This window comes from Rhinopithecus roxellana, chromosome 2, assembly GCF_007565055.1.
Source record: "Rhinopithecus roxellana isolate Shanxi Qingling chromosome 2, ASM756505v1, whole genome shotgun sequence".
In the NCBI taxonomy this organism is placed as follows: domain Eukaryota; kingdom Metazoa; phylum Chordata; class Mammalia; order Primates; family Cercopithecidae; genus Rhinopithecus; species Rhinopithecus roxellana.
Genome location: NC_044550.1, coordinates 139,287,247 through 139,313,396, shown reverse-complemented (window position 1 = coordinate 139,313,396; position 26,150 = coordinate 139,287,247). Strand labels below are relative to the sequence as shown.

General features: G+C 37.3%; 1 protein-coding gene and 1 pseudogene across 4 annotated transcripts in view; both read left to right on the top strand.

The window, feature by feature from the left end:
* Positions 1-24,244, top strand: part of ARAP2 (ArfGAP with RhoGAP domain, ankyrin repeat and PH domain 2) — a 186,131-nt gene extending 161,887 nt beyond the window's left edge. For 2 of the 4 annotated variants that reach the window (XM_010365834.2, XM_030921122.1), the window contains 5 exons: positions 5,665-5,747; positions 6,806-6,841; positions 8,814-8,877; positions 15,261-15,395; positions 21,929-24,244. In XM_010365834.2, the coding sequence (XP_010364136.2) occupies positions 5,665-5,747; positions 6,806-6,841; positions 8,814-8,877; positions 15,261-15,395; positions 21,929-22,300 (690 nt within the window). In that variant the 3' untranslated portion in view covers positions 22,301-24,244. The remainder of the gene's footprint in view (positions 1-5,664; positions 5,748-6,805; positions 6,842-8,813; positions 8,878-15,260; positions 15,396-21,928) is intronic. The other 2 variants (XM_030921111.1, XM_030921118.1) reach the window with 1 other exon arrangement.
* Positions 24,245-24,384: 140 nt separating this feature from the next.
* Positions 24,385-25,300, top strand: LOC104664362 (annotated as a pseudogene).
* Positions 25,301-26,150: the final 850 nt, after the last annotated feature.

The following is a 26,150-nucleotide window of genomic DNA, read 5'->3' as shown; positions in this document are numbered from 1 at the left end:
AGAAAGAATTGTTAAGCAGCTTTCCAAAGCCGCGGCTGTAGTGTTCTGTGGCTTCTGTTCAGCACTTCCTATGCTTTAATTACTATCCCTGTATATTCCTCCAGCGGAGAAGCCTCCATGTGGGCATGAATAAATCATAGTAGCATCCTATTCTGTGTATACATTCCATGTTTGCTTTCCTCATGGACAATGGAATGTCCAGGCAGGAGACTAATAAAACAGCCTGAATTCTACAGCCCTTATCACAGATTCATATTATATATTGCACTTGAACCCCACTTGATATCCAGAAGGGTGTCTGTGTGGGTATCAAGTGGTTACTATCATTTACTAACATTCTTCATTTTACCCATAAAAGATTAGTAGATTTTGTAGAATTATGGGGTTATGTGATGGAACACATCAGATTTTAAGGTTCACGAACTTTAGGTTTATGCTTGTGAAAATACAGGCTAGACCTCACAGCTTATTATTCTAGTCAAGTAGAACTGAATCTGATAGAATTTTGTTTGGTTTTGTGCAGTGAACCACCCACCTTGATTTTCAGAAGACTGATTTCTTTAATCACAGTCCTTACATATACATAATATGTTGGTTAAGGATCACTTTTGCAGTTGGCATATATAGAAATCAACCTGAACTTTTTTGTCACATCAAGAAACTGACACTTCATTGTATAGCAACAGAAGGTTGCTAAAAAAAAATATAGTAGTTTGTGGTAGTAGTAATGACAGTGCAATAATAATAGCAGCAACTAACATTCAAGTGGTTACTCTATGTGAAGCAGAGTTCCATACATTTTATTTGGATGATCTCATTTTATCTATATAGTTACCCCATGAAATTGGTACTCTTATTATTCCCACTATGCAGATGAAGAAACAGACTCTCAAAGACGTTATATAACTTGTCCAAAATCACATACACAGTAAGCGATGGGGTCAGAATTCATTTCCAGGCATTGGACTCCAAAGGCTTTATGCAGAAACTTAAAAGGAAATTTAACGTATTCCTTTAGTGTTTTTGCTGAAATAATTTTATGTGGAGAGAATAAGTTTATTAAATAGCATCAAACATTTTTAAATAAGGAAATGCAAACAATTCAGTTTTTACGGCATTTTCTTTCAAGCTGATGTACGCTTTAATATCTGCCACAGGGAAGCCTGTTCATGCAGTGACTTTTACAGATACATTGTTTTTGTAAGTGAGATGAAGGGCCTCATATCCCTTAACAGAGTAAGTTTTGCTTTTAAGAATCTGTATCTTTTTGAAACGATCATCTTGCTCAGATTGAGCTAACTTATATAACCTGATAGGCAGTGACAGTCTCAAGAACTTATCTGAAAACAGTGCTCTTTAAGGATATTGAACACATTTTTTAATAACAGTAACCTCGAGTTATGGAATTATTGTCTGATTATTAAGCGTTTGAAAATTATATTTGCATATCTATCAGAATAGATTAATGCAACTGATACTTTAATTTGTACATTTTGAAAAGCAGATGAGAGATTCATGCTTTTCCTTTAAACTCAAACTATGGTTATTTTCAATACATGACTTCATTTTGTTATTTTTTTCATGTTACGGATCTGTCCCTATTAATATTGATGGTGAAGCCATTGGCAATGTTAACTTTTCAAGTGTTTTTGTAGTAAATTATCAACAGTAAAATCTCCCAACTTTTTTGAGTAAAGAGTTAGCATTTGTTTTAGTGGTTGCCATTAATATATGCGTGTTTGTATGTATTTTTTAAATGATTTAGTTAAAAGGGAGGAAAAATTACAAATTGAGAAGTGTATTTAAAGAGACTTTGTGTTAATTAGAGCTGATTTATGAATGCTCATTAAGAACAAATTGAGGTAATACACAGGGGAAGATATCTTTTGTTCTGCAACCTTTCCCTGCACAGAAAATGTTAATTGTTTTCAGACTTAATTTACATAAAAGGTGAGAGGTTTCAGAGAATATTACCATTATACTGTTAATAGTGTGAAGAAAGCAAATGGGTAAAGGGGGTCATTAAAAGTTGCCTATACTTCAATAAGCAAACTCTTTTTAGGTACCAGGAATAATTTTTTAAGCACACTCATTTAATTGGCTAACTTAGAAACTTTACTTTGAAATGGAGTGACTGAAGCAACACATTTCAGACTTCATAATAGTCTAGTATATTGAACTTTTTGGAGAAATTCTCTATAAATTACACATACCAAAAGAGAAAGTTGTAATAAGCCAGCAGTAAAGCGAACTTGCCAAACGACATTTCCCTTTATAGAACTTTCCATTAAGATCTATATAGCTCCTCTTTATGAATATTCAGTTTCAAAATGGAAATGGAAAAAATGTGTTTCTACAATTGCTGAACTCCTCTCAAATTATATCATTTGTGTTTCTTTGGACAGGCTGTGGTATAAAGTAATGAGCTTGCATGCCAGGAGTGACTTGGACAGTCAATTACCTCAGACTCTAAACTACTTATTACCAAAAGTTTTTCAAAATATAGGCAGTCTTGAAATCGTCAATGTCCTGTGTAAATCAAGACTGTCTGGTTCAGGCACAGTGTTTCTCATTCTCAAATATGCAAGTCCTATCTTCCACATACTGCTAGAGTTGCAGCCAACCCTGCTGCCTCAGTCGGGACTGCTTCTGAGGGAATAGCAATCTAAATTATTAAAAGAAACACAAACCTTGGTTGTAATTTGATTTAACCTCTGACACAGGTGACTAGGAGTCACCTATACTGCATACATTCCTCATAGCTCTCCTCTCCTTGAATATATCCTACTGTGGACACTTACTACCTTACAAAGTTACCTCATACTAAACAGTTCAAATTGTTAAAATGTTCTTCCTTAAAATTCAGCAAATTGCTGGGCGCGGTGGCTCACGCCTGTGATCCCAGCACTTTGGGAGCCTGAGGCGGGTGAATCACGAGGTCAGGAGATCGAGACCATCCTAACTAACACGGTGAAACCCCGTCTCTACTAAAAATACAAAAAATTAGCCAAGCATGGTGGCAGGCACCTGTAGTCCCAGCTACTCGGGAGGCTGAGGCAGGAGAATGGCATGAACCCTGGAGGCGGAGCTTGCACTGAGACGAGATTGCTGCCACTACACTCCAGCCTGGGCGACAGAGCAAGACTCCGTCTCAAAAAAAATTCAGCAAATTATCAGGCTACAGAATCAAAATCAAAAGATCCAGTTGGATTTAAAAGAGAAAAATGCATAAACTGCTTGAAAACAGCCTTAAGAAGTGGAGGCTTATGTGAAGAAAACTATAGAACTTACCTGATAGGAGAAAAATTGATGTTAAATCTGCTAATGTTGATTTATAGGTTTAATGCAATTATTTTCAAGTTTGCAAAGGAAATTACTTTTATTACTTTTCAAAAATATTTGACAATTCACCTCAAAGGATAAATAGATAAGAATAATTTGAAGATATTTTGGGAGATAAGTAAAATGGATTTGAATTATTTTTCCATCCAACTATTAAGATATACAGTAAAACTAAGATACTTAAATATTATAATCCTTGTATAAAAGTGAACAAGGGGCAATGGTACCATAAATTCAGGTAAAAAATTATATGTTAGAATTTAATATTAATAAATATGCCACAAAACATTCATGTCTAAAGAGATGTTTGTTCAATAAATTGGGGGTAGACTATTGTCAACAAAAAAATTTAAGTCTAACTTATCATTTATACTGTATATGAAAAAATGTATTCCAGAGTGACGAAAGATTTAAATCCTAAAAAAAGCAACACTTAAAGCTACAAGACCATGGAATTGAATATTTATCAGCTGTGTGGGAACACTTTAAACTTAAGCAAACGTTAAGAAAGCACCCCCCAAAAGACCATTATATTTGACTTATTAAAAATAAGGTAAACAATGAGCTAGGTGAAGGCAAAGAGCAATTTGGATAGAATATTTCATTTAAAAAGACAAATTTCGTATTAAATACATAAAGAACTAGTACAAACAAATAAGTAAAGACATCGATAAACTGTTTACCACATCAAAACTGCAAATGGCTAGCAAATACATAAATACACACTTAACATTTGTGTTACCTTAGTGTTTTTGATAGGGTAAATAAATGTACCCTGTCAGTTTAGACAAGATTTTTTTTCTGAATCATTGTGAATCATTTTTTTCTGAGCCTATGACTCAGTGGTTAAATTTCTAGAAATCTAGCCTTAAGGGGAAAAATTCAAAATATGTTTTTTTAAACATATTATCTACAGTGATAATAATAGTGAACTTCAACTGATAATAATGATTAGGAATAAATTCACCATGTAAATTCCAGCTCTTTGGTCATCACAGCATTATTTCGGACCATCTTCCTGGTTACTTTTCCTCTATTTCTTTTATGTCTTCCTAACCTATTTGCTTTATGAAACTAATTTTTAATTTTATGAGCATACTTTCCTCCTTTTTCCATTTTGACTGCTTTCTGAGTATTGAGAGGGGGTGTAAAGAAAATATAATTGCTCTAGGGCCAACTGTAAATTTTTAATAGTCTGTTTTAATTAGGATAGTTTTCATTAATTTGGATATTTGAGATACCTCAATATGTGTTCATATATATTCACGAGTCTGTTTTCCATAATTCCGAAATCCAAAAAGTATAGAAAATCCCAGCTCATTTGGTGGCAAAATCTGACCCAAAACAATACGTAGATATATATAGCCTTTATCTTGAAAATATGAGTATGTTTGAATACAGGGTACTATCCCAGTCAACATTGGTGATGGGGAGTTACAAAACATATGGCATATGCATTGTATTACATTTTTAAAATATGAAAATCACTTCTGATGTGATTTGGTCAGGGTCCTCTAGAGGGACAGAACTAATAGGATAGATGTATATATGAAGGGGGGTTAAGGAGTATTGACTTCTACAATCACAAGGTGAAGTCCCACAATGGGCCGTCTGCCAGCTGAGGAGCAAGGAAGCAAGTAGTGGCTCAGTCTGAGTTCCAAAACCTCAAAAGTAAGGAGGCCAACAGTGCAGCCTTCAGTCTGGGACTGAAGGCCAGAGCCCCTGGCAAACTGCTGGTGTAAGTCTAAGAGTCCAAAAGCTGAAGAACTTGGAGTCTGATGTTCAAGGGCAGGAAGCATCCAGCACAGAGAAAGATGAAGGCCAGAAGACTCAGCAAGTCTGCTCTTCCATCTTCTCCCGCCTGCTTTATTCTAGCCATACTGGCAGCTGATTAGATGGTGCCGACTCAGATTGAGGGTGGGTCTGCCTCTCCCAGTCCACTGACTCAAATGTCAGTTTCCTTTGACAACACACTCACAGACACACCCAGGAACAATACTTGGCATCCTTCAGTCTAATCAAGTTTGCACTCGGTATTAACCATGACATGATGCACATCTGACCCCAAGTGTTTTTGAATCAAAAACAGGTGTACACATATATAACATAGTGTACACATATATAACATGAATATATCCAACATTATCAATATGTATTTGATTGTATTGTAAATCAAAAGAGTCATTTACTAAACTCATGAAATGTTCGTTTTATGAAACATTGAGAAATTAAACAATTCTAAACCCAATCATTAATGCTCAAAGAAAATGTAAGGAAATGTGTAAATCCATTTAATTACAAATTATTTTGTTTTCCTTACAGAGTAGTAAACATGACAAAATGTTTTCTCTCAGTTCCGTGAAGTTTTATCGTGGAGTGAAAAAGAAAATGAAGCCTCCAACAAGGTAAAGTTTGAAAGGGAAGTGCTGAAAGGAAAAAAATTATGGGAAAACATATCTGTTTAAAGATTTAGGGATCAGTGGCATTAGTCTAACTTTTTAGTAAGTAAGTTTTAGGCAATTTTTTTTTAAGTTGCTTCCCCTGTCACAGGGTTCTTATGGCAGATCAACGAACTTGTATGAGTAGATAAGGAGGGATGATGTTTCAATTGAGACCAAGATCCTTGGTGACTGCAGTCTCTCTATGTAAAGTAGGAAATCCCGGGAGGCCCTGTCTGCTGGGAAGTACATGGCTTCCTCTGCATCTCATTCCCTGAGCTGTCACATCACAACCTGAGGGCAAGTCTACACACAGGAAAGCAAATGCTGCCCTGCAGCTTCCTGATGCTTGGCTTCTACAGTGTTTTGGTTCTGGCTCTGTAATTTTCCCTTTGTACTATACTGACTTTGGTACTGAAAACCCATAGCATGTAAGTGGTAGAGAGGAGGTGGGCGCCTCCTACAGATTGTGTGCCTCTTTAACACTTCATGTACCCCAGCATTTGGTTTACACCACAATTTCTTATCACAGATTACTTTGATTAGCTAATAAATGTTTGCACTAATAATTAGTATCATGAACATCAATTATATGTGCTTACTTCTGAGATTTTATTGCCGAAAGTTTCTTCACTTTTTCCTTCATACTCAGTTTCTAAGCCTTGCGCATATACCTGTGTTTTAATAGGCATGTTCTTTAATTTCCCCCAGGAACAGTACATACGTCTCTCTGTATTATCTTTTTCAGTCATTTGGCCTTATTCAGTTAAGAGTATCTTCTCAGAGACGTCTCCTCTCTGCCCCATGTCATCACAAGCCTCCTTCCCTCTGTATAAATGTGTAGACAGATCCCTTAGCATTTAGCATTCACCTCTAGCTAAGTCCAGCACATTGAATCATCACTTGTGGAAGTCTATACATTCCCACCATTAAATCTCATCTCCTTAACATCTAATCCTGTTTTCTGCTTTGTAAAATGTATCATTTTTAATTTATGTGTGTGTTTTTTTTTCTATGTGATGCAGTTGGGGATTGACCGCATATTCTGAGAAACATCACTGGTGAGTTAACAGCTGACAACTTTTGGACATAATATATTGGTGACAATTTCAGGAAAAGAATAATTTCAGTAATTTCAGATAGAGCTACAGACAGAAAGTGTTTTGCCTAAGCGAAACTAGGGTTGTTTGTAAAGACTTTGAGCCTAAGAAGAGGAAAATAGATTTGTATCAAGGTTCAAGTTCCATGTATCCTATTTGTCAATGCCTCTGAAGTGAAACTACATCTGATTTCTTCCATAGTTATTATGAGTGTGGAATTCAGCTTTTATGAGATAAGTAGGTGATAGTTTTTAACAAGAATAAGAACTAGCAAAAATCAGATTTATGACAAACATATATCCTGCTTTCAACCCTGTTCTTTCTATATAGGTACTTTTTGCCATATACTGTTACCAGTATCTACCAGTATTTCTGGAGATTGTACCAGGTGTTTCCTTCTCTTCACCTCCCTGTGTCTAATCAGTCACTGAGCCACACGAGATCTGCCTCTTCCTTGTGCCCCTCATCAACCTACACCTGTCTACCCTCAGGGCCAGGCCTTCATTGATGTGCCGGGATTATTCCAGGAGTCCTAAGTGCTCTTCAGGCCTCTGCTCTGCTTTTATTTTGGCATACATTCTCCACCTCTCCATTGAGGAGTGTTTTCTATGCTGTACTATGTATCTCTCCGGCTTTAAAACTGCTGTGAATTCTTTCACCTATAGGATCAAGCACACAATTGTTGTGTGGCATGCAAGGCTGTATATGACTCTGCCAACTTCATCTCCCACAGCTTTTCTTTTTCACTTAATGACAAAACAAGCATCTATCTTTATTCCCCACGCATTCCTTGCTGTTTCAGATCTGCATGTGTGATGTACATGGTCTCTCTACTGTACCTTTGTTCATACTTTTCGTTTCTCCTTCCTTTCATACTTTCATTCTCCCCATGATGACCCAACCAACTCAACTGTCACTGTTCTTTGAAATCATAACTCAAATGCCCCAAAGCCTTATCTAATAGCTCTCACCTCTGATCATTATTTATTTCTTCTTTGCACCTACAGTATTTTATAAACAAGGGTACGTAATTAAAATGATTTGTGGCAGGAATGGTTTTCCTGGACATGGTAATAGGGAAAGACAATGTTTTCATGAGGTTCTAAAGGAGAAAACACACATTTTTTAGAAATTTCATTTTCAACCTTTTTCAGGTAAATTATTTTGATAATACAGGAATGTAAAAAATACAATTACTTTGAAATACCCGTTAGGTCTTTCCAGTATCAATTATAAATTTTTCCTCTTATAAAAAACAACCCTCTCCTCATCCCCAAGTCTGTGGTTTCTGTGTTTGCATTCAATTTTACTTTTGCTTTTTCTTACTATGTTGTAATTTATTTGTCTACATCCTTAAGTCCCCTAATAGACTATAGGAGCCTTTAGGACAACGTCTCTGTTTTGTTGAGGCTTTCAATAAAAGGTTACTTAATCACTGTTATTGGATATGCAGTGGTTTCTCGTGTAGTTCTATTTTTTATGAATCTGTGGGTATTAGTGTTTATAATTACAATGATGGAGACTATATCTCGGCCTTTTTAAAAGAAAGATCTGCTCTTAAGAGAATGTGCACATATTTTTCTTCTCAGGCTCAGAATTGCAGTGGAAAACAGTGTTTTACCATCATGTCCTTGAAAAGGCAAAATGAAATTGATCTTTCTGCCTTTCCAAAAAATATTGGTGATCATTTCGCAGCATTTACCAAAGCCTTCAGTTGTATTTTGTTTACACCAATATATTTACAGTATAACTTTGTATTGTACATTTAGCAGAAGACCAAAACAACTTGTACTGAAATGTTCCACTTTCATGATTGCGTTATGTCATTAATCAGGAGAAACCCAAAGAGATTTTTGATCACCAAATCACAGATACACTAGAGAATGGTCAATTGTCTTTTTGAATGACATAGTTTATAAACCTCGTTTTGCAGGCACCTGTGTTGTGATAGTTCACAAACTCAGACGGAGTGGATGACCAGTATCTTTATTGCCCAGGTATGAGATTTGTTTGAACTATCCGGTAGAGTAGAGTATAATAACTTTGTTTACAGGAAATTTTAGTGTGATGGTGATTTTTAAAGAATTTTAATAAGCATTTTAAATGTATATGCAATTGGCATAAACTTTGATTCTCCCCTTCTTAGTTTTTAAAATAGTGTATTAAAGTTCAAATTTATTCATTACCTTTTGAAAGATAGTTTATTCCATTAAAGCTTCTTTTCTGCCAGCCCCACAGCCTCCTTGGCTTAGGTGAGGTATGTTGTTTTAAAATGGTCGTGTAAGAAAGAGGGACTTTTCTAAGCTGTCATCCTACCAGAGTCCCACATAGACCTTCATTTAGAAAAGTGTTCTGTTTCCCTTCTTGTTCTCCCACTCTCTCCATCCCTGCCTTTCCAGAAACAAGGACAGGAACCTACTTTTCTTTAATAACTATTGTGTGCTAGATACTTCATAAGAATAACTCATGTATTCCTTGCAGCAAACCATACAGGATGTTTTTTGGCTTTATAAAACAAAGATTTTGTTGTTTGCTCAGGACCATATATGTAATTAGTAGTTTAAACACAGGGGTGTCTGAGGCCAATACTCATACTCAGTTCTGTATTTGTTTTCCTCCCTAGAGCAGGACTTACCCTTTTGAGGAACTATTAAATAGTTCCATTAATTGGACTGGTTTGTTTCACAACCTTGTCTAGCTAAATTCCCAGCAATGCTTCTCATGGAGCATTGAAATTCATTGGTAACGATTAAGTTGCCATTCTTTATTACTGAAGAGGTATTTTTCTGTTTCCCTTACAAGGAATAAGTTAGCTCGCTCCAAAATCTAGTTCTTATTTGTTCTGAAAATAGTTTGTTCTGTTCATTTAATATATTAACCTTTCCAGTGGTTAATAAACACAGCTCTTCTCAGCCTGTCTCTGTACTATTACTATCTGGAAAAACATGTGCATAAGAGACTGGCTGCTAACTTTTTAGAAGCTTTTTTCTTCTTCTTCTCCTTCTTCTCCTTCTCCTTCTTCTTCTTTTTTCTTCTTCTTCTTCTTTTTTTTTTTTTTTTTTGTAACTTATTAAAATTCAGATATTCAACTTCTTTTTTTGGGAGGGGTACGGGAACAGAGTCTCGCTCTGTTGCCCAGGCTGGAGTGCAGTGGTGTGATCTCAGCCCAGTGTAATCTCTGCCTTCTGGGTTCAAGTGATTCTCCTGCCTCAGCCTCCTGAGTATCTGGGATTACAGGCGCGCACCACCATACCCAGTTAATTTTTGTATTTTTAGTAGGGATGGGGTTTCACCATGTTGGGCAGGCTAGTCTCAAACTCCTGACCTCAGGTGATCCGCCCACTGTGGCCTTCCAAAGTGCTAGGATTACAGGCATGAGCCACTGCACTAGGTCACAGATACTCAAGTTCTGCTTTAGGAAAAACAAAAAACTGGATTTGAAGTATTTTAGTAAAGTTAGAACTATAGAGTATAAAGCTGTTACAGTGTCATTTGTGGCAAAACTAAATTGATGATTTTATTTTTATAATTGGAGTCAGTAGACTCTGCAGTTGAAAGTTAAGGAATGAATGCAGGAAGCAAAGCCTCATCTTACTACGAGGTTATTTCTCACTGTCTCATGTTTTAATCCTAGTCCTCGTCTCAAAGATATAGCCTAATAATCTTTCCTCTGTTCTTTTTTCTTCTTGGTATTATTCAGGTCCTCCCTTAAGATAAACACAGAAGCCTTCTTGGATTTAAGGATTTATGGTTCATCTCTGTAGGGAAACAGAAAAATAGCAAATATTAATAGATATGTTAAAAGTGTAGACATACACACAAACATGTATGTGAATTAACAGTAAACAGCCCTTATAATGAACTCTTTTTGGTATTCAGAGTATTTTTGTCATCTCCATCCTTTCCACACCCCTGCCTCAAAAGTCCTCTAGACTTTAGCTTAAATATCCCATTCTCAGAGAAACTTTTCCTGACCTTCAGATGAATTAGACCTTCAGGCTATCACCCTTAGCATCCTGTACTTCTCCGCTGTGACACTAATCAATAAAGAAAAAAAAAACAAACATGTAATTAGCTATTTCATGTCTGCCTCTTACTAAAATGTAAACTGCATGAAAAGAAGGACTCTTCATTATATTTGACTTGTATGTCAAGTACATGTTCAGTTAGTATTTCTAAAATAGGAAATAGGGTAAGAAAATCAGTAATCAGATAAAATTTCAAATGGATATCCGTGTGATAAGGTAGGAGAATCAAGTCAGGTAAGGAGAGAGTATGACTGACATAAGGAAGGACACTAATTGAGCAAAGTTCTCAGGGAATGTCTTTCTGAGTAGGTGACAGGTGAGCTGAGACCAGTCTGAAATGAGAGGGGAGTATGCAGGCTTCCAGGAAGGATCATTCAGGGATGGGGCCAGCAGGGTAGGTCCTGAGACGTCATCACTGTCTTGTTTTATTCTATAAACATCATGAAGGGAAGATATTAGAGATGAGGAAGGCGTGTGACAGATTATGTAGTTCCTGCTTAATAATTTGAAACAAGGGAAGGATATAATCTAATTATAAATGAAAAAAAATAATTTTGTTCACTTTGTTGAGTCTGCAGTGTAGAGGGTCAAAGATGCAAGTGGGATGAGCAGCTATAGGAAAGAAGATATCAGCTCTGACTAAGGTGGTAACAATGAATATGGTAAGACAAATTAAGATTCAGGAATATTTTGAAGGTAGAGTCAATAAGGCTTTTGGAATTATTGTGAAGCGACTATGTTGTCTGTGGTATATACCCTAAGGTTCCTTGTCACACGCCAGGAAAATTTAGGACAGACACACATGAGGAGTTTAGGAGCAGGAGGTTTAATAGGTACAAGAGAAGAGGAAGAGAAATAGCTTCCTCTATACAGGAAGGGGTCCTCCAAGCAGAAAGGACTGACTGGTGCAGAATGCGCAGTTTTATAGTCCAGTTTGAGGTGGTGGTGTCTATTTACATAGGGCTCACAGATTGGTTCGATGAGATATGGCGTTTACATAGTGTATGGGTAAGGCTGGTCACCCCCACCCTAATCATCTTATGCAAATAGGCTTTCCGATTGATTGACACCATCTTGTGGGCTCCTTACAATGCACTTGGCTGGCAGAGAAGGGAAGATGGAGCCGCCATCTTGAAAAATGTCTAGTCCTTAGTTCCTGCTGGCATTCACCCTTGCAAGCTCCTAGATTGCAGGCTGCTCTTTGTTAGAAAATGGCTTGGGACTGCTTTTCATTAAAAAGAAAAGCCGTACCAAGGACTCCCATGCACTTGCTGTCTGCTAAGTAATTCCTTCTTAACTCCTGTGTCAATTGGCTATTGCAGTTTGAGAGGAAGAGTAGAAATCAAAAAATTCTAGTTTTTTGGCAACTGTCAGATATAAGTGGGATCATCAGAGATGAAGAAGGAAATGGTAACTTCTGTTTTGCCCACATAAACTTTGAGACGCCTGTTAGATACATGATGTGTATGCTGGGCAGCAGGTTGGATATGTGGATCAAAAACTCAGGCACAGGTTTGGGGCTAAAATGTAAATTTGGGAGAAGTCAGCACTTAAATTATATTCAAAGCTATAGGATTAGATGAGATGCCTGGGGGAGAAGGTTTGAGGTGGAGAGGGAAGCATGGAGGAGGGAGGGGGAGAGAAAAAAAAAACAGCAAAAGCAATGATAAGAAGTAAGAAAGGAGGAAAACCAGGTGGTGGATACAGAAAATTTTGTCAAGTAATTTGCTTATGTAATTAAATGAGGTTGTGACTTGATAGAGGTGAAGGTAGGTTTGGGGGTTTTGATTTGTCTTTAAGATGGGAGAGTGTGTACTTGCATACATTATGTGAAGACAATCCAATCAGGAAGAAAAAAATGGATAGAAGAGGAGAGATGTTATTAAACCAGCGGAGGCTCTGAACAGAGATGAAATGATATGATCTAGTGCATGGTTATCCATTATTAAAAATCATTGTACTGCAGAGAGTGTGGCACATTTCTTCTCAAATTATTGACCACCTCAATATATGGCCTACTGATCAATTATAGATATGACTGGATAAAAGTTATTTGCAATGAGCAAATACTGATTGCAATAAATAAACTCACTTATGTGACTATAGATGCAAGGAGATTGGTACATTTCATGATGGGAGAAGTATTTTCTTAAGTGATCAGTAAAAAATGTTGGATTGAATCAGTGAGATCATCATATATGATGCAGGCAGGGTTTTTGAAGTGTAAGGGCAGAGGCAAAGGAGAAAAATAATCTTCAGAGAGGAAGCCAGTTGTCCCATGGTAGAACTTCAGGGCAGTATTGAATGCTTTCTTAAAATTTAAGGTTAAATTTAAAGTGTTATGGATCTACAGAGTAATTTATTTTTGTCCTCCATCAACTGGCAGGCACTCATGAAATAAGTTGAATTGTGTTTAATTAGGTTTGGGGCTTTGTCAGGCAAATATGATAGAAGACGAAGGAGCAAGAAAATAAATAAGTAATCAGATAAAATTTGGACTTGAAGATATTTACAAGGAAGTGAGTTTACTGACTATGAAATCCAAGCCAGGCAATGAGAGAAGTGGTAAAAAAATGTTGTGAGAAGAATGGTGTTGGATTAGAGGTCTCAAGGAATGAAAAGAATTGTTAAAATGAATGAAACTCAATTTAGTTAGCTGGAAAGATAGGCAAAGGTTTGAAATTGGAAGACAGAAATGGAGATGTTTAGATGTCGTCTTTGGTTATAAAATGAAAGTTTGATCCTCACCTATATGATCCATGCTGTAAGACTTTTGAAGTCATTTTCAAGTAACTACAAATGTTAAATCAGAACACATCACTTGGATGTAAAGTAGAAAAAAATTGCCTCTTAGTTCAATTCAAGGAGAGTTAGCTGGTATTCACAGTTGTATACTATTTCAGTAAAGAAAAACATGGATTTGGGAACCTCATTTGCTCTTAGATTCTTCAAAATATATTTTCACGTGTGCACTATACATCAGTGATTTGAAAGTGTAAGGGCAATTCACAGAATCACCTAATTCCCTCTCAGTTTTCTCCCAGGTTTATGTTTTGGGAACATTGCAATTATATGATATATAATATCCTTTTTTTAACCATGTTTGGTACCATGTCATAAAAGTAATACGAAGCTATAACCTTCCAACTGAAATACTGTATAACCTACCATTATAGATTTGCTGAATTAAGGTAAATGCTTCACTAACATTCAAGAGTAGATATGATGCACATAAAAGGATCTGCACTGTAAGATCATTGAGGAATAAATGAAAATCACATGTACATTGATAAACATGCAGGTTGGCAGTTTGCCCCTTAGTTAAATTAGCTGTTATTATATGGTGGGTAGACAGTAAATATTTCTTTAAATGAGTTCTTTGTCATAAAACAACACATTAAAATAAGAACTGCAACATAAGAACAGTAATCTGTTGCTTAAGAATTGAGGGAAATAAAGAGTAGGCATTTAACTATATACTTTACTAAATGGTTTTCGTTTCATTACATTATCTGTGAACTTTTCATTTTATACTTGGTAGTCTGTGTTTCCTTCATAGATTGTTGTTTGAAAGTCGATATACTTTTTCCAAATTCTAGAAAGTTAAACTACTCTAGGGAGTACAAAATTCTTTAAAGATTTTTTTGTATGTATATATCAAAGATTAATCACTCCAGAGCTTATATTTTTACCTGTGAACATTTATCCCCATTCCAGATTAACCTTTCTCCAGTCATATGTATAACTGTTTAGAAGGCAAGAATATATAGTCAATGATTTGAGAACAAATGTGCCCCACTCTCCGTTGTACAATGATTTTCAGTAAAGATGTTTAAATGAGTAAAAAGATTGTATTTCTTTGGAATTCAATTAGATAAAATAGTAACATTTTTCAGGATGTCATAAAGTTAGGCTGATTTTTCTGATAGTCATGCCTTAGGTTGATGTGGGATATGTAAGATGAAATTAGTTTTACACTGAAATCCTATTTGGTGTAAACGTATAGTTACATATATTACAGTGGCCTAGCATAGACAAGTGTGCTATTTTTCTTCCACAAAGAGATTTCCAGTTGCCTCAAATATTTTTCCCCTTTTGGTTTGATAAGTAGTATAGAAGGCATGTGTTTGAAACTTAGAAATTGAGCTGAGACCTCAAAGCTCAGTTCAGTTAAGAATTTCATGTCCTGGAGCGATGCTGCCACCAGAGTCAACATCATAATCACAAATGGTATTCTCATGGAAATCAGATCACTTGATGTGAATGTGTGGGAAAGAAACCAAGTGGCTATATGACATAGTATACCACATGATAAAATCACACACCAACAGCAAAAAATTGTGTTTCCACAGCATGGAAATGATATATGGCCACCAGCTGGAAAGGAACGAAAACGTTCAATAACCAAAAATCCCAAAATTGGAGGTTTGCCTCTGATTCCTATACAGCATGAGGGGAATGCAACCCTGGCCCGGAAAAATATCGAGGTAGGTTAGGCTTTTGTTTTATATTCAATTATAGAATATATTTTCCTGTGTCATAATGTGATTAGGTCATTAATTACTTCATTGGCTTCAAAAGCACAATAATAATCAGTTTGAAAAGCATGGTAATAATCCCATACAACAAGAAAACAGTGTGAATAACCTTATACCTTTCATTTCAACATCATTGACCACCCAATCACATATGCACAATACTACCTATTTTCTTACGTCTAAAGTAGCCAATTTTAAATATGCGTATAGAAATTCTGGTGATAAAATCACAACTTCAAATTCGTTTTACAAGCTTACTTAAAACACTCTCAGAGTAAGCCCATAGCAGAATATGTCTGGAGCCCTGGTAACTGAACTTTCTAGTTATATAATCACATTTCAGTGCTTTGGGAACTGATGGGATCAGTTAATTTAAGGACCTACAAGATGACCCCTGAGTATCAAAAAAGATTTGGCATCTTTCATGAAAGCTACTGCTTGTTTTCCTTCTCACCTTGAGGGTTGGGAGAACATAAGCGACATCAATCTTGATATGAACTTTGGCCTCTTCAGCAAAGAACATGGGCTGTTTACACTCAAAACTCATTAGCCACTTTGGGACCAACACATATTTCAGTGTCTTAATTGACTCCCTGAAAGCAAAAAGAAAAGCAGTTAGAAGATATTCTTATATCTTCCTTGAGCCTAAATTTGGAATTAAGTTGTTCAAATCTTTTGCTCTCCAAACAGAAATAACTTTTGAAAGACAGAAGCCATTTTGACCTAGTGATTAGATTTTTTAAACTTTTTGTGCATATCCTTTCTTGAACATTTATCCCACTGTAATATTCCTTAAGGCTTCAAAAATAATGGTCCTTTGTTTACTGCTTAGACGTTCTGCCCTGATGTAATCAAAGTAAGGAATATGTCTCCAAGAAATCATGACCTCGTCATTTCTTCCTTTTTTTTTTTTTTTTTTCTGTACCATTTTCTGTACCTCCACTTTTTTTTTTTTTTTTTTTTTTTTTTTCGGTCATAAACTAATCTGCAGAGTTCCTTATCTAATCAAGCATCTTAAAATTCTAAGAGTTACATTTCCCAGGAACCCAGGACAGTAGGACAGGGGACACAGGCTGAACAGATGAAACTAACATAGGGAGAGATACGCCCTACAGTGACTGTAGCTTATTTTGACATTACCTTCGGATCAGTTATCGAGCAAAGCAAAATAAATTATTGGGATCAAAATGCATTCACCAGTATCTAGTATAGATGATGACTGACTGTATAATAATTTCTTAGCCTTATCCCAAATCCACAATTTCAGAGACAATTTTTAACATATTTAAGATAGGAAAACTGATGAACTGAAACTATGAAGTGTTACAGGCTTTTAAAAGAATTAGAATGCATTATCAATTACTGGAAAATTTCTGAGTCTTTAAAATAAACCAAGCTCTTTTGTAAGAAGGTAGTTTGGTGATTTGATAAATTTGGCAAAGAGATTTTTTAACTGTTCTAATGTTGGAAAAACATAATGAAACTTACTTTATAAGGCAATAATATACATTTTTTAAAAATTTTCGTATAAACCATTAAAATATTTGCCATAGAATTAGATTCATATAAAAATTTAAAAAAATATATTTACAAAATAACTAACCATTTTTGACCCTTTGTTTTAAAAATGAAAAGTGAGTGAAAATATTAAGTAGGATATATTAATAAAAATTAGTCATAATAATAAATACATTCAAGAAGAATTACTTTTCAAAGAAGTTGTTAGCAGATTGATAAATTTTATGGCTACACCTGGCTTTCATTCAGTCCTATTGAAAGTCGTATGAGAATACCTTATCCAGGTAGGGAAGGCTTCATGGCAAAAGTGACTTCTAAAGTTAATTGAGGAAATTGGTAGTGAGCCAGCTGAAAATGCCAAGTTGTTGGCAGAGGAAATCACACATGAAGAGGCAAACAGAATGCTTAAGAATGCACAAACTAGATACTACCTGTGGTCCTCCTGCTGAGTCCCTATAAAATCATGGATATCTTACTTTAACTCCATTGTTCTAAGCTGCTTTATCGGTAAGCATATGGGGTTAATAAATGTCACATGATTAAGTGACATTATACGTGAGACTTCATTAGAATAATGACTAGCATATCTTTAACGTATATTGAGACAAAATATTAAGGAACTTGGAAGATGATATGGAATAATTCATTCGTTTTTTTCAAAATTGCTATTTTAAGAGCAGTATCTGTAAAACAAAAATAATGAGCAAAGAATGATGATGCACTGAAGCAGAAAATCGTGACATAGAATCCCACCCATAAGCCCCTCTTTGCTGTTAGTATCCTGAGCACAGCATACTCAGGCACCCAATGGAGGCCAAAACAGCCCCCATTGAAGGCTATTTCTCGTGCAACTGATCTCTCTCTAAAACTCTTAACCATACAGCCACTAACTGATCCCTCTATGTCCCCGTGTCCTTGGTCCCCAGTCTAACTCTATACAGCCAGGCAGAAGTAGCAGAGCTTTTCCAGCAACTTTCCATGCCACTACGCCACTCCCGTCAAAACGGGCTGTTTTTCCTCCCTCTAGTTATTGGAATCAGCTGAAAGCCTGGCCTCCCTGCAGCGCCGAACTACCTCAATAGCCTAAGTAGCTGCCCAAAACAGGCAAGCCCTAGGCTTGTTTACAGCTGAAAAAGGAGGCACTTGTCTCTTCCTTAGAGAAGAGTGCTGCTATTATGTTAGCAAGTCAGGCCTAGCAGACACTAACATTCAAACCCTCAAATGCTTCCATACCTCGTTCCTATACTAATACTGTGCTTTATTTTATTCTTCATCCGTACGTCCAAATGCCAACCATGGGCCCCGACCTTAACAGCGCCCCTTAACAGCAGGAAGTAGCCAGACAGACCACGGCGCCCCTTATCACTATTATCAATAAAAGGTTGGACTGTTTGGATGAACAGAGGCAAGATAGCGCACTTCCGGGTTCTTCATCCCCCCCCCAACTTTTCCCGCGCGCGCGAAAATCCAGCCAGCAACCCGGGAAGGTGCAGACCAACTAGGCATGCGCCAGGTGATGTCAATCTGAAGAGACCAAGATTTACCTGGTCGCACCTGTGGAACGCCCCCTGACACGCCTGTGTCCCGCCTATTGCCCTCCCACTCCTAGAAAAGCCGCTCCGGAGGCACGCCACGCGCGGCCTTCCTCAGTCCTCCACTCCTGTCGGGATGTTAGGACTGCGGGAACTCCGTCCGAGAGCTGTACAGGTGACTCTGGGGGCCCCTTTTGTCGGGGGGCCAACAGACCTCTCCCTACCCACCTTCTTCCCTTGAAGCTAGGTGACCAAAATAAACTTGCAGTTTTCCTCCTAAAAAAAAAAAAAAAAAAAAAAAAAAAAAAAAAAAAAGAAAGAAGCACATTGGTTTCAGAAAGGCCAACCTGGGATCCTCTCCCAAGCTCTCACTTGTGCGACCTTGGGCAAATTTTTTTCTTCGAGTTTCTATTTCTGCATCTGCAAGATAAAGACAATTTACTTTAAACTATGAATAATACGGAGTTTAAAGCATTTAAAGTGTTATTGTGATGATTAAATGTATTGATATGATTATGCATTTTACAGCATGAAGATTAATACAGTGAGTTTGGTAATGAAAGCCAATTAAGAGAGTTTCTAATATACTCTGTACATATTGGTCATGTTACTTTTTGGTGTCCTAAGACCTCTGTAACCATTGGCTTGCCTCTGGATTTAATGGAAAATATGAAGGCACAGGCTAAAGCCATATGAGTGATTTGCTGTGAGAACCCATTCATTATACCATTCTCTAGCTATGATAAGTAAAAACTACTCTCTCTGCCACTGAGAGAGACAGACTCTGTTTCATATTATTATTTCCATTCAAAACATAAAAACTCCGGGGCTCACTTAGACACAGAATTTAGGGGCCAAGTAATAACATCCATAATGCTGAAATTTGAAGTACACTACTGATATGGTTTGCATCTGTATCCCCACCCAAATCTCATGTTCAAATGTAATCCAGTGTTAGAGGTGGGGCCTGATAGGAGGTGACTGAATCATGGGGGTGGGGTTTTAATGAGTGGTTTAGTACCATTCCCTCTGTGCTGTTCTCCTGAGTGAGTTATCTTGAGATCTGGTCATTTAAAAGTGTGTAGCACCTTTCCCCTCTCTCTCTTGCTTCTGTTCAAGCCATGTAAGATGTACTTGCTTCCCCTTTGCCTTCTGCTATAATTGTGAGATTCCTGAGGCTTCTACAGAAGCCAAGCAAATGCCACCATGCTTCCTGTGTAACCGTGAGGTTTTCCCTAAGCACCCTGTGACATGAACTGGCACTGCGTGTTACAAGCCATCTCTGGCCCTTCCACTTTCAGACCTTATCTCTCTCTCTTTTAAAATTATTAATGCCTAATCTTTTAAGGACAGTACAGTGCATAAACTATGTCTTTCTTTCCCCATTATCTATGCACTTGGCTTTCTTTCTTCCTAACATTCAAGGCAATTTGGCACACTGTATTATTCATACAAAGTTCTTCCTCACTCTCCCATCCCCTAACACTTCACAGTTCACTTCCATCACATCTCCCCACCTTCATTTAAGATTACATAATTTAGGCTAATATTATAGATGTATTAGTCTGTTCCCTCATTGCTATAAAGAAATGTCTGAGACTGGGTAATTTATAAAGAAAATGTGTTTAATTAGCTCACAGTTACACAGGAAGCATGGTGGCATTAGCTTGGCTTCTGGGGAAGACTTAGGAATCTTACAATTATAGCAAAAGGCAAAGGGGAAGCAAGTACATCTTACATGGCTGGAACAGAAGCAAGAGAGAGAGGGGAAAGGTGCTACACACTTTCAAATGACCAGATCTCAAGATAACTCACTCAGGAGAACAGCACAGAGGGAATGGTACTAAACCACTCATTAAAACCCCACCCCCATGATTCAGTCACCTCCTATCAGGCCCCACCTCTAACACTGGATTACATTTGAACATGAGATTTGGGTGGGGATGCAGATGCAAACCGTATCAGTAGTGTACTTCAAATTTCAGCATTATGGATGTTATTACTTGACCCCTAAATTCTGTGTCTAAGAGAGCCCCAAAGTTTTTATGCTGATGGTTGAAAGATAATGAGAACTGTTACTCTGACATATAAAACCTCTCTATATTTATTAATTTTTCCCAAGTAATAGATGCCAAGTGAAACTTTTTAACAAGATTAAAGTTTGTTTATAAATCCTGTCTTGTTGTTTTTTACTTCATTTGTGATAAATATATCATGAAATTTTCTACTTTATTTAAAAATACATACTATTCAATGGCATTGGTTGCATTTACATTGTTGTTCAACCATCACTACTCTTTTTCTTAGTATTTTAACATATTCTAATGAAACTTTGGAATTAAGCTAGATATTAAACATTTCTTCCAATAAATTTCAGAGTAGGAAAAATGTGTATAATTAAGATGTATAATCAGAATCTTACCAGAAAATTCCAAATTTCAAAATTATTTGTACATTATATTCATGAAAATATTTTTATTCCACTTGAATTTTCTGTTATAAGTTTATGTTTGGATCTACTGGAATTAAGGATAATAGAAAAGAAAATAGAACATTGTTGTATACTGGAAACTGTTTAAACTTTTCTTCATTTACTCATTCAAAAATATTTATTGATCATTTCCTATGTGTATACAAGGTTCACACTTCAGTGAACTAATTAAACAAAAGGGAAAAAAAAAACAGAAATCTTGCTAGATACATCTAAGCAGGAAGTGAGTTAGAAGAGGTAAGTATGAAGTGGATTAAATTTGAGTAACCCAAAAGACTTATTTGAAGTCGTATGTTGAATGCATGTTAAAATGAATTTCCATGGATTGCATTTTGCAGATGTTTCTCAACTTATGATGGGGTTACATACCAATAAACTCACCATAAGGTGAAAATACATAAAATAAAAAATACGTTAAATACAACTAACCTATGGAAAGTTGTAGCTTAGCCTCGCCTAGTTTAAACGTGCTCAGAACATTTATATTAGCCTCCAGCTGGGCAGAATCATCTGGCAACACAGCCAGCACACCATATCAGTTATTCACCCTCCTGAGTCCATGGCTGACTGGGAGCTGCAGCTCACTGCCACTGCCCAGCGTCACCAGGGAGTGTCACCTACCACGCATCGCTAACTGGAGAAAAGATCAAATTCAGAATTTGAAGTATGCTTTCTACTTAATGCATATTTGTTTTGCACCATTGTAAAGTTAAAAAATCGTATCGAAGCATTGTAAGCCAGGGACTGTCTGTAGTTGATTTTGTAACTCTAAGATTAGTATATAAATTAAGACATGCCACTTTTATCAAAGTAAAGTTAGGACCTAAGTCATAGAAATGAGCTCTTTTATAGGAAACATCAACTTTTATGTGGATTGCACTTTCTAAACCTAAATTGTGCCAAATCTTGCTTCCCTGTGAGACATTTTATTTTATTTTTAGAGTGCAAGAGCAGAACTTGAAAGGCTGCGGCTCATTGAAAAGTGTGATAAAGAGTCCATGGACTCGAGCTTAAAGGAGAGAGCTTCCATGGTGGCCCACTGCCTGGAGCACAAGGACGATAAACTTCGAAATCGAACCCGAAAACATCGGAGTTTCAACTGCCTGGAGGACACAGAGCCTGAAGCCCCACTTGGGCAACCAAAAGGCCATAAAGGACTAAAGACATTGAGGAAGACTGAGGACAGGAATAGCAAGGCTACTTTGGACTCTGATCATAAGTTACCATCAAGGGTAATTGAAGAACTTAATGTGGTTCTACAGCGGTCAAGAACCCTTCCAAGAGAATTACAGGATGAGCAGATTTTGAAGTAGCAAATAAAATGAATTGCTCCCCAGATTATTTTTTTAAGTATTGTATGCAATCTTTATGTGTAAATCTGAAACTGAACTATAAGATAATTCATAAGAATTTGCCTATTGATAGGCAAATTTGTCTATCTATACTTAGGCATTTAAGGAGCATTTAAAAATATGTATATATGTGATTAAGTGTAAGATTAACTTTATTTTGGTCTGAACAAAGCTTGTAAAGTTTCATTGTATTAACTTTATGTAAGAAGACAATGGGTTACTTAGGTGGTCAGCCCTTTTAAAGTAGTTATCTGTTAAGTGGTATAATTTATGAGCAGAAATCTCAAACTGTACTGTATTGTATAAAATGCTGTGTTTAAATGAAGTCTAAGAAACTATCTGTAACATATTTTGCACTTTGAGAAACCTTGTATATTAAATTACCATATGTTTTTAGGTTTACAGAGGGTCTACCTTAGGGAAAAGAAGGGAAGTAAATTGAAAAAGGGGGGAGAATTTATTGTAGTGGTTGCCTAAAAGACACTGGAGCTTTTAAAAGAAGCAAGGAGTTAAATGTCCTGCAAAACAAGGAAGTGAGCTAAGATTCATTCAAGTTCACTAATGACCAGAACTTGTCAATGAGAAGCCACTTGTTAAGAAAAGAGTCCAGGGTTTATTTCCCAACAGTAATATTCGGCCAACAGATGTAAATAATAGCACTAGCCACTCTTATTAATATTTATAGTGTTAGAAAACCAGCCACATTATAGATTCACTACGTTTGAGCTCATTGTTGGTGGCTGCTAAGAGGAAACTTACACTGCATTGGAGAGGTTGTGTACACAGGACCTGGCCTGGATGCTGATTGCGCTGTCGTTGTATGCAAGCAATTTTTTTTTTTTTTTCTTAGAATTTCTGATTATACTTTTGGTACGAACAAAATTCATCACCGCAAGGTCTGGTTGTTCTGTTTGATTTTTACAATTTTTATTATTATTTTAAGTAAGATTATAATGTTTTTCTTTGAATTCTCAGAAATAACTGGAAGAATACAATATTATGGCTATTATGGCCATTATGGAGCCAGGGGGTAGTTGGTGGTTTACTGTACATTTGGGGCTACTTGTTCACATTTAATCTAGGTGTTTTTTTTTTTTTTTTTTTTTTTTTTTTTTAAATAATGGAGTGGTCTCTTCCCTGTACTTGTGAATAAGGACAAAGTCCTATTTTTGTTTCCACATAAAGATCAGCTACTGAATTGGTGATTTTCCTGACAGACAGTACTATCTAATCATAGTTCATGTTAGGGGAAGCATTTTTCATCAGTTTCTTTAAAATTGGATTATGTTTGCTGAGTTTTGATATTAAACATTATTTTATGTAGCTAAGCCTTTTTTTTTTAGCATTTCCTTTTTATTCTTCAATCTATATACACAGGCCCATACTTCAGTCAGTCCAATCATGGTACAGTGATGTGGTGGTAAATGCTATGAATTTCTTCATTGTAAAATACAGATCATTTGTATTTTGGGGTGATAAAATAGTTCACCATGGGTATGAGATATTTATTCTTTAAATCAAAGTAAATTAGAATTTTTAAAAAGCACAAAACTGCAGGACAGTTTATGAAATAGGTGGCACTATTAGGGAATCTTGCTTTAAAGCAAGAAATCATGTTATTTAGAAAGAAAAACTCATCTTAAACATACTATTTCTAATAAATATTTATATTTTTATGAAATAAAAGGTATGTGGAAATTAATGTTTGGTGATGTTGGACAGTGGAAAAGTATCTAGAGTTTTTACCTGCCTTATCTGAATTTTTCTTGAAACTTGAGCTTAAACTCTAATAGCTGTTTCCCTTTCTATTCTGAACAATTGTCTCCATTTTTCAAGTGTAAGATAAGGGCTAATGATGACATCTCATTTATTTTGAGTAAACATTAAAATTGTTTTACAAGTCTACTAGAATGTGACTTTATTATTTTCAGAACTTGAAGGTTGTTACTGTGAAATAGATCAAATAGATTAGCTTTCTTTCCTTTTAAAAAAATTTGAATTTAATATGTACTTCAAACTGGTCGTATTGTTTTTCCAAACAGGTCAATATAAGTAGCTTTATTTATTTAAAGGCCCACTTGCTGAGAACCAGGCACAATTACAGGCTCTGTGGCCTGTATTGATGAGGCTGCTGACCAGCCACATCCCTGCAATATGCATAGTACCACCCCTGGTTTATGGGCATCTCTGCCAGCCTTGCCACACCACGAGAAAGCCAAGGGCCTGGCACAAGTGTCTGGCATCTCAGCAGTGCCACTTGGTCATTCATGAGCAGCCCCTCATGTTCAGGAACAGTGCCTGACACCCAGGCCACTTCAGCTGCATCCACTGTAGGAAGGAGCTGACTGGTGAGGCCCATGAGCTGAAGGGTGAACTCTACTGCCTGCCCTGCATTTACAAGATGCTGTCCCTATTTTTAGGGACTGCAGCCAGCCCATCAAGGGTCACATAGTGAATACACTGGGCAAAGAGTGGTGGCATGCAGAGCTTTTTGCCCTGAGTGTGAGAAGCCATTCCTGGAGCTCTGGCACTATGAGAAGAAGGGCCTGGCCTACTTTGAGAACCTCTACAGCCAGCTCTTTGGAACATCTGCTACAGCTGCAGCCATGAAGTCGAGGGTGACATGGTGTTGGTCCTCAACAAGGCCTGATGTGTGTGAACTGCTTCTCCTGCTCCACCTGCAAGAGCAGGCTCACTCTGAAGATCAACTTTGTGGAGTTTGACATGAAGCCCGTGTGTAAAAGGTGCTAGAACTTCCTACTGGGGCTGAAGAAGAGGCTGAAGAAGTCATTGGAACTCACATCTTGCTAGGCCCAGCCCAAGTCTGGGGACCTCAACTCTGAGGGCTCTCTTGCCTGGCCCTTCTCTCCCTCCCTTTCTTCTCCCAGAGGACCTCTCCCTTCTCCCTCTCCAGCTCGCTGCCTTCTCACAGCCGCCTCCCATTCTATTGTCTGCTCTTAGACTCCTCATCTCCCTTTACCTGCTTCTTATCCTCCCCTTGTCTCCTTCCTCATCATCTCTACCCTTTCTATTATCTTATCTCTGCCTTCCCCAATATCTTTTCTCTCCTTTGTGGTGGCTCCTCTCCTTCCTTCTGTGCAGAGGCAGGGACCCAAGAGGTGGGGAGCCTGTGAAGGGCGTGGGCCCATGCCCTGTGACTGCATCTACCTCTGTCCGTGGGCTTCAGCCTGCAGAACTCCAGAGATAGCAAACCAGGGTCTGGGGGCACCAGGGCTCCTATCCTGACCTGTCCCTCCCCACAGCGGACCAGGTTGCACATATTCCTGTGGGACCCTACACCCCAGAGTGTACCCACAGCCAGGGCAGCCCACCTGAGCTGTAGGACTAGGGCTACCCTTCAGTCTCACCATTCACTTAACCAAGTAGTATCCCTGGGCTCAAACTGGGCCAACAAATCCTGCCACACCATTCACTACCTGCAGGGAAGGAGTCCACTTCCATCAAGAGGACTTTCTGAAATCCCACCGTGGCCCCTGCCTCTGGCTAGGCCACTGTGGTTTTCCCCTCCCCCAGCCCAGAACCTGTGTTGAGACTTTGGGTGTGGCTGGGAACAGGAGGTGATAGGGTCAGAGGTGGCTTATTTCCACTTTCAAGGAGGAGAATTCCTCCACAACCGGAGCAGACCTGATGTTGGGACTCAAGCTTGCAATAATGAAGGCTTAGTCACTGGAAAAAAAAAGAAAAGAAAAGAAAAGTGCTCAAAGACACTCTGGATTTTATTTCTGTAGCCCTAAAATTAATTAGACGTGGTTTTTAAGTAGTTGATTTCTAAACAAATCATTACCTGATG